This window comes from Boleophthalmus pectinirostris, unplaced genomic scaffold, assembly GCF_026225935.1.
Source record: "Boleophthalmus pectinirostris isolate CB_2022bp ecotype Guang Dong unplaced genomic scaffold, ASM2622593v1 HiC_scaffold_10, whole genome shotgun sequence".
Taxonomy (NCBI): Eukaryota; Metazoa; Chordata; class Actinopteri; order Gobiiformes; family Gobiidae; genus Boleophthalmus; species Boleophthalmus pectinirostris.
This window is the reverse complement of record NW_026570971.1, coordinates 184303-192500: the sequence shown is the minus strand read 5'-3', so window position 1 is coordinate 192500 and position 8198 is coordinate 184303. Positions and strand designations below refer to the sequence as shown.

The following is an 8198-nucleotide window of genomic DNA, read 5'->3' as shown; positions in this document are numbered from 1 at the left end:
ACAGAGGTCACACACACTGGTCACACACACACACACAGGTCACACACACACAGGTCACACACAGAGGTCACACACACAGAGGTCACACACACAGAGGTCACACACACAAGGTCACACACACACTGGTCACACACACTGGTCACACACAGTGGTCACACACACAGAGGTCACAACACAACACACACACACAGAGGTCACACACACAGGTCACACACACAGAGGTCACACACAGAGGTCACACACACAGGTCACACACACAGAGGTCACACACACTGGTCACACACAGGTCAACACAGAGGTCACACACACAGGTCACACACAGGTCACACACACAGGTCACACACACACACACACAGAGGTCACACACACACAGGTCACACACAGGTCACACACACAGAGGTCACACACACACAGGTCACACACACAGGTCACACACACACAGTCACACACACACACAGGTCACACACACAGGTCACACACACAGGTCACACACACAGGTCACACACACAGGTCACACACACACACACACACAGGTCACACACAGGTCACACACACACAGGTCACACACAGGTCACACAGGTCACACACACAGGTCACACACACAGGTCACAGGTCACACACAGGTCACACACAGGTCACACACAGGTCACACACACACACAGAGGTCACACACACACAGGTCACACACACACAGAGGTCACACACACAGAGGTCACACACACACAGGTCACACACACAGGTCACACACACAGGTCACACACACAGGTCACACACACAGGTCACACACACACAGGTCACACACACACACACACAGGTCACACACACACAGGTCACACACACACACACAGGTCACACACACAGAGGTCACACACACAGAGGTCACACACACAGGTCACACACGGGTCAGAGGGGGGTCAGAGGGGGTCAGAGGTGAGTGCTCACCGATGTGCAGGGTCCACTTGTGCCCTCTGCTGGTCGGGGAGGGACAGTGTTTGTGACTCTGGTCTTCACTGTCGCTGCTGTGACCTGAAGCACAACAAACGACCCGATGCAACAAACTTTATACACACAATCTAACTAACAAAATCATCATAATAATAATAAAACCACACAATCATTTAAACACTTTGATTTACACATGATTCAATCACATATGAAAAATGTAAATATGCAAATTTATTTAAACACCTTTAAATAAATAATACTGTGTCAGATGCCCTCCCGTCTGTCTATGTGTGTGTGTACAGTGTGTGTGTATAGTGTATGTGTACAGTGTGTGTGTACAGTGTGTGTGTAGTGTGTGGGTGTGTGGGTATAGTGTGTGTGTGTAGTGTGTGTGTGTATAGTGTGTGTGTATAGTGTGTGTACAGTGTGTGTACAGTGTGTGTGTAGTGTGTGTGTGTAGTGTGTGTGTATAGTGTGTGTGTACAGTGTGTGTGTATGTGTGTAGTGTGTGTAGTGTGTGTAGTGTGTGTGTGTGTGTACAGTGTGTGTGTAGTGTGTGTGTGTGTGTATAGTGTGTGTGTATAGTGTGTGTGTGTATAGTGTGTGTGTATAGTGTGTGTACAGTGTGTGTACAGTGTGTGTATAGTGTGTGTGTATAGTGTGTGTACAGTGTGTGTGTATAGTGTGTGTATAGTGTGTGTGTGTGTATAGTGTGTGTGTACAGTGTGTGTGTAGTGTGTGTGTATAGTGTGTGTGTATAGTGTGTGTACAGTGTGTGTGTAGTGTGTGTGTATAGTGTGTGTGTGTATAGTGTGTGTGTACAGTGTGTGTGTGTGTGTATAGTGTGTGTGTGTATAGTGTGTGTGTGTATAGTGTGTGTGTGTATAGTGTGTGTGTGTATAGTGTGTGTGTGTGTGTGTAGAGTGTGTGTGTATAGTGTGTGTGTACAGTGTGTGAGTCTCACCGGCTCCGTTCTTGTCGTGTTTTTGTGGTGTTGGTCTCTTGTGTCGTTTGTGTTTCTTCACAGTTGGACTGTGTCCCTCCAGAACTCTCTTCTGACCTGCAGGGGGCGCAACACCGCTTTAACACAACTACATTTAACACAGACCAGTCCCCAGTCCCCAGTCCCTCGTCCCCCCGTCCCCTCGTCCCCCAGTCCCCCAGTCCCCCATCCCAGTCCAGTCCCAGGTCTCACCTCGGTCGCAGTGGGAGGAGTTGGACATAGGACTGGAGTTGGCGTCCTCGTGTCCTCGCTGGCGTCCCTCCTCGTGTCCTCGCTGGCGTCCCTCCTCGTGTCCTCGCTGGCGTCCCTCCTCGTGTCCTCGCTGGCGTCCCTCCTCGTGTCCTCGCTCGTCTCTCCGCTCGCCGCAGTTGTGCTCTGGCGCAGTGGGCGGGGCTTTGGGTGGCGTGGACAGGCCTTTGGAGGGCGTGGGCTGGGTTTTGTGCGGCGTGGGCGGGGACAGGTGCAGGTGTGATTCTCTCATCATGAGCAGGAGCTGCTCTGAGGCGCTCACGGCTTTCTCGCGCTCGTCGGGCTCGTCCAGGTCCACCTCGTGACAAACCAACGCCTCGGGGCCCATGGGGAGGGTGGCTTCTCTCTGCTCCTGCTCTACCTGCTCCAACTTCTGCTCCAACTTCTGCTCCAACTTCTGCTCCAACTTCTGCTCCAACTTCTGCTCCAACTTCTGCTCCAACTTCTGCTCCTCCTCTCCTTTAACCTCCGACACCTCCATCTTTACCTCCTCCTGTTCCGTCGCTCTGCTCTGCTGCTCCGTGTCAGCCATGTTTGTAGTATTTGGAGACGTTTTTGTTTCTGTCTTGAGTTTCTTCTCTGGACTCTTCTGCTCTGGAGCCTTACGCTTCACCGGGGTTTTCTCCGCTTCGTTCTTCTCCGTTCTTTCTTCTATCTGTTCCTGATGTTCTTCAGGTTTTGGTGGATTTTCAGGCTCAGTTCTGTCCTGTGTTTCGGCCGTCGTCTGCCCTTCGCCTGGCTCTTCGTTGGGAACATCAGCGCTCTCGTGTGGAGGACCCTGCGGTTGACTTTGTGGTTGTGGTGGACCTTGTGGTGGACCTTGTTCTTCGTGTCGGTCGTGTCTCAGCGGCGTCTTCTCTCCCTGCGTCGTGTTTGGTTTCTCTTCCTCGGTTCTGATCGGTCGGAGCGGAGAGTTGGCGCCTTCTGTCTGCTCTGGTCTGAGGCTCCTGTCGGCCTGGCTCCTGTCGGCCTGGCTCCTGTCGGCCTGGCTCCTGTCGGCGGGTGGAGATGTCTGGTGGGTGGAGCGTTCCTTGTGGGGGCTTCGTGGGAGCGGGTGTCGTTCTCTCAGAGGAGATCTGTTATGAAGGAGACTCCTGACGTCGTCCTCCTGCGTCCCCTCGTCCTTCTCGTCTTCCGTCCTCTCGTCCTTCACGTCTCGAGCGTCTCCTTGGGCCCGTGTCTCCTCCTCTCCTCCTCCTCCGACTCCTCCTCTCCTCTCCTCCTTCTCGCTGTCGCTCTCGGAGGCGGAGTCTGTGTCGGAGTCTGGGGGTAAACAGTGATGGAGGACGACCATTGGCTCAGAGCGAGGGGGGAGGGGCACGAGCGGGACCGAGGGGAGGAGCTTGAGTCTGGGGGAGGAGTCCAGGAGCAGAGTGGGCGGGGCCAGAGCCTTCTGGAACAAACGAGACAGAGGTGAGAGTTAAGGAGACGCGAGTCCAAAACGAATAAAAAAAAGAAACCCTGTGGTGACCTGGACCCGTCTGGATCCGGCCGAGACATTTTAGTTTGATTTTTTTATTTTCTCGAGTGACAGTGACAAACACAAACCTTCTCTGGAGTGACGGGCGGCTGCTCTGGCCCCGCCCCCTGCTCTGATTGGCCGTGGGCGGTGTCCTGGTGCATGCTGGGAGATGTAGTGTCTGCGGGTTTGGGGGCGGGGTCAGACGTGTCCTCGAGGCTCGGCTCCTCCTCTTCCCGTTTCAGACGCAGCTCCGCTTCCTGTTTGGGCCCCGCCTCCTGCCGTCGCCACGGAAACCGCTTCTTCTCCATCGAGTCTTCTGATTCGCTGTCGTCAGACGAGTTCCCAGAATCCTCTGCACAGACAGGTGAGTGGCAGGTGAGTGGCAGGTGAGGCAGGTGAGTGTCAGGTGAGGCAGGTGAGTGTCAGGTGAGGCAGGTGAGTGTCAGGTGAGAGTCAGGTCAGTATCAGGTCAGTGTCAGGTCAGTGTCAGGTCAGTGTCAGGTGAGAGTCAGGTGCAGGTGTGGGACCTTTATAGTTGAGATGTTTGTCACAAAGTTCAGCCTCTTCTGTCATGAGAAACAAACTAAAGGTTCAGTCCTGGTTCAGTGACACTCAACTGTATTTTTATAATTAGGACGACTTGGTCTAGTCATTTATCCTCAAGTCTGAGGCCCCGCACTGACACTGACCGTCTGAGGCCCCGCAACTGACACTGACCGTCTGAGGCCCCGCACTGACACTGACCGTCTGAGGCCCCGCACTGACACTGACCGTCTGAGGCCCCGCACTGACACTGACCGTCTGAGGCCCCACACTGACACTGACCGTCTGAGGCCCCACACTGACACTGACCGTCTGAGGCCCCGCACTGACACTGACCGTCTGAGGCCCCGCACTGACACTGACCGTCTGAGGCCCCGCACTGACACTGACCGTCTGAGGCCCCGCACTGACACTGACCGTCTGAGGCCCCGCACTGACACTGACCGTCTGAGGCCCCGCACTGACACTGACCGTCTGAGGCCCGGTCCGAGTCGTACATCCCTGAGGTCCTCCTGGTTCTTCTGCGAGGAGTGTCTGAGGAAACAGAGAGACTCAATGTCCCATAATCCTCTGCTCTGCTCTGATGTGGTTTCCTGTGGTTGTGGTTTGGTCGGGGACTCGTGGGTACTCACTGTCTCCGTTGGACAGGTCGGGTCCAGGTCGGGCACACGTGGAGTACTCACCGTCTCCGTTGGACAGGTCGGTTACAGGTCGGGGATTCGTGGAGTACTCACTGTCTCCGTTGGACAGGTCGGGTCCAGGTCGGGCACACGTGGAGTACTCACCGTCTCCGTTGGACAGGTTGGGTCCAGGTCGGGGACTCGTGGGTACTCACTGTCTCCGTTGGACAGGTCGGGTCCAGGTCGGGTCCAGGTCGGGCACACGTGGAGTACTCACCGTCTCCGTTGGACAGGTCGGGTCCAGGTCGGGGACTCGAGGAGTACTCACCGTCTCCGTTGGACAGGTCGGGTCCAGGTCGGGGACTCGTGGGTACTCACTGTCTCCGTTGGACAGGTCGGGTCCAGGTCGGGCACACGTGGAGTACTCACCGTCTCCGTTGGACAGGTTGGGTCCAGGTCGGGGACTCGTGGGTACTCACTGTCTCCGTTGGACAGGTCGGGTCCAGGTCGGGCACACGTGGAGTACTCACCGTCTCCGTTGGACAGGTCGGTTACAGGTCGGGCACACGTGGAGTACTCACCGTCTCCGTTGGACAGGTCGGTTACAGGTCGGGCACACGTGGAGTACTCACCGTCTCCGTTGGACAGGTCGGTTACAGGTCGGGCACACGTGGAGTACTCACTGTCTTCGTTGGACAGGTCGGGTACAGGTCGGGGATTCGTGGGGTACTCACTGTCTCCGTTGGACAGGTCGGGTACAGGTCGGGGATTCGTGGGTACTCACTGTCTCCGTTGGACAGGTTGGGTCCAGACTCGGGTCGTCTCTCGGGGGCTCGGCCGTTGGTCTTGTTCTTGCTGCCCAGAGGTCGACCCCGGCGACCCCCAGAACTCTTCACCTGCGATGGGCGCTCCTCGTCCAGAGGCCCCTCCTCCTTCTGAACGCACAAACACACACACGAGAGAACGCACAAACACACAACACACACGCACAACACACGAGAGAACGCACAAACACACAGAGAGGTCAGGAGAGAGTACGTGTGTCTTAGGTGTGTGTGTGTCCAGGTGTGTGTGACCCCTGACCTTCAGTTTGCCCCTCCCTTTCTTCTTGGATCCTTTCTCCGAGGGCCAGATGATGCGGTCGGCCTTCACCCACTCGTCGTACCTGGACACATGCGAGCACAGGTGAGCACACAGGGGAGCACAGGTGAGAACACAGGAGAGCACAGGTGAGAACACAGGAGAGCACACAGGGGAGCACACAGGGGAGCACACAGGGGAGCACACAGGTGAGCACACAGGTGAGCACACAGGGAGCACACAGGGGAGCACACAGGGGAGCACACAGGAGAGCACACAGGTGAGCACAGGTGAGCACACAGGTGAGCACACAGGAGAGCACACAGGGGAGCACACAGGGGAGCACACAGGGGAGCACACAGGGGAGCACACAGGTGAGAACACAGGGGAGCACACAGGGGAGCACACAGGGGAGCACACAGGTGAGCACAGGTGAGAACACAGGGGAGCACACAGGAGAGCACACAGGTGAGCACACAGGTGAACACAGGTGAACACACAGGTGAACACAGGGGAGCTAGGAGAGCGCCCCATGCGGTCTGCCCCACAGCCTCGTCCACAGTCCTACAGCCCCACAGTCCCAGGGCCCCGCCCCCGCGGCTGCAGGTGCGGCGCTCACCTGACGTTCCAGCCGTAATAATGCACCAGGTAGAAGTTTTCTCCGTTGTCAATGTCGGTCTTTTTGATGTGAGCCTCATAAATCTTCTGAGTTTTTCCTCGACCGTATTTGACCCGGACTCTGGTCCCGGTCACTCCGTCAGGGTCCTCCTCCGACCTGAGAACAACCAGAACCAGACCGGGATCAGAATCAGAACGGGCTCAGAACCAGACCCAGACCTAGACCCAGACCTAGACCCAGACCGGGTCCAGCCCCCCCACCTCTCTGTGGGCTGGTGCGGAGGTTCGTCCTCTTCGTCGTCGTCGTCGTCTTCCTCGTCGTCTGAGCCTCTCTCCGATTGGTCAGTGAGCCTGCCCCCGCTCTCTGATTGGTCGGTGAGTCTGGGTGTGCGCTCTGATTGGTCAGTTTGTCTAGGCGTGCGTTTGCGCGGCTCTCGCTGTTCGTCAGAGTCAGTGCCTCGTTTGTCCTTTAGGGGGAGCACGGCGCGACGCCGACCCTGAGACACAGCGCACACACTGTTACACACAACGTTACACACATCATCACACACTGTTACACACAACGTCAAACAACCTCACACACAACACACACACTGTTACACACACTGTTACACACAACATCACACACTGTTACACACAATGCACACACTGTTACACGCAACGTCACACACAACACACACTGTTACACACAACGCACACACTGTTACACACAACGTTACACACAACACACACACTGTTACACACGTTACACACAACGCACACACTGTTACACACAACGTCACACACAACGTCACACAACCTCACACACAACGCACACACTGTTACACACAATGTTACACACGTCACACACACACTGTTACACACAACGTTACACACAACGCACACACTTACACACAACGTTACACACAACGTCACACGACCTCACACACAACACACACACTGTTACACACAACGTTACACACAACATCACACACTGTCACACACAACGTCACACACGTCACACAACCTCACACACAACACACACACTGTCACACACAACGTTACACACAACACACACACCGTCACACACAACGCACACACTGTTATACATGTTACACACAACGTCACACAACCTCACACACAACACACACACTGTTACACACTGTTACACACAACGTCACAGACGTGTGTGTGTTTAAGTATTTAAAGCTCCAGTATGTACCTTTGTGGAGATGGCAGGTGAGGTATGAGTCAGGTTTGTGGAGAGGCGAGTGTTTAGGTTTTTTTCAGTGGCTTTCTTTTTATTTTAGTTTATTATTGGTAAAAAGTGACACACTGAGGCTTTAACTGAGCATTTTACAGGAGGCGTGGCTTCACTGAGAGGCTGTTTCTGATTGAATACTCACTCTGGGGGAGGCGTGGCGCTCCTCTCTGTCGCCCTCGCGGTCGCCTTCGCGGTCGGCGTCGTGTTCGCCGTCGCGGTCGTTCTCTCGGTCGTTGTCGCGGTCGCTTTCACGGTCGCTCTCGCTCTCTGATTCTGTCTCCGTTTTCACAGCGTCTTTGAGCTCCGCCCCTGCCGCACTCTGATTGGGCGCGGGGCCGCTCGTGGGCTCCGGCGGCGCTCTGTGATTGGACGGGGGGCTGGTCTTGGTGTCCGAGGGCGCTCTCTGATTGGTCGGGGAGACGGGGGGGCGGGGGT

At 55.6% G+C, this 8198-nt stretch overlaps 1 protein-coding gene across 1 annotated transcript in view; it reads right to left on the bottom strand.

Annotated features, from left to right (window-relative positions):
* arid4a (AT rich interactive domain 4A (RBP1-like)) overlaps positions 1-8198 on the bottom strand; it is a 30191-nt gene that overhangs the window by 5630 nt on the left and 16363 nt on the right. The window contains 12 exon segments of the mRNA XM_055160527.1: positions 943-1026; positions 1910-2005; positions 2141-3590; positions 3746-4011; positions 4674-4736; positions 4835-5022; positions 5151-5559; positions 5607-5757; positions 5906-5987; positions 6522-6677; positions 6782-7017; positions 7906-8198. Of these exon segments, the coding sequence (XP_055016502.1) occupies positions 943-1026; positions 1910-2005; positions 2141-3590; positions 3746-4011; positions 4674-4736; positions 4835-5022; positions 5151-5559; positions 5607-5757; positions 5906-5987; positions 6522-6677; positions 6782-7017; positions 7906-8198 (3474 nt within the window).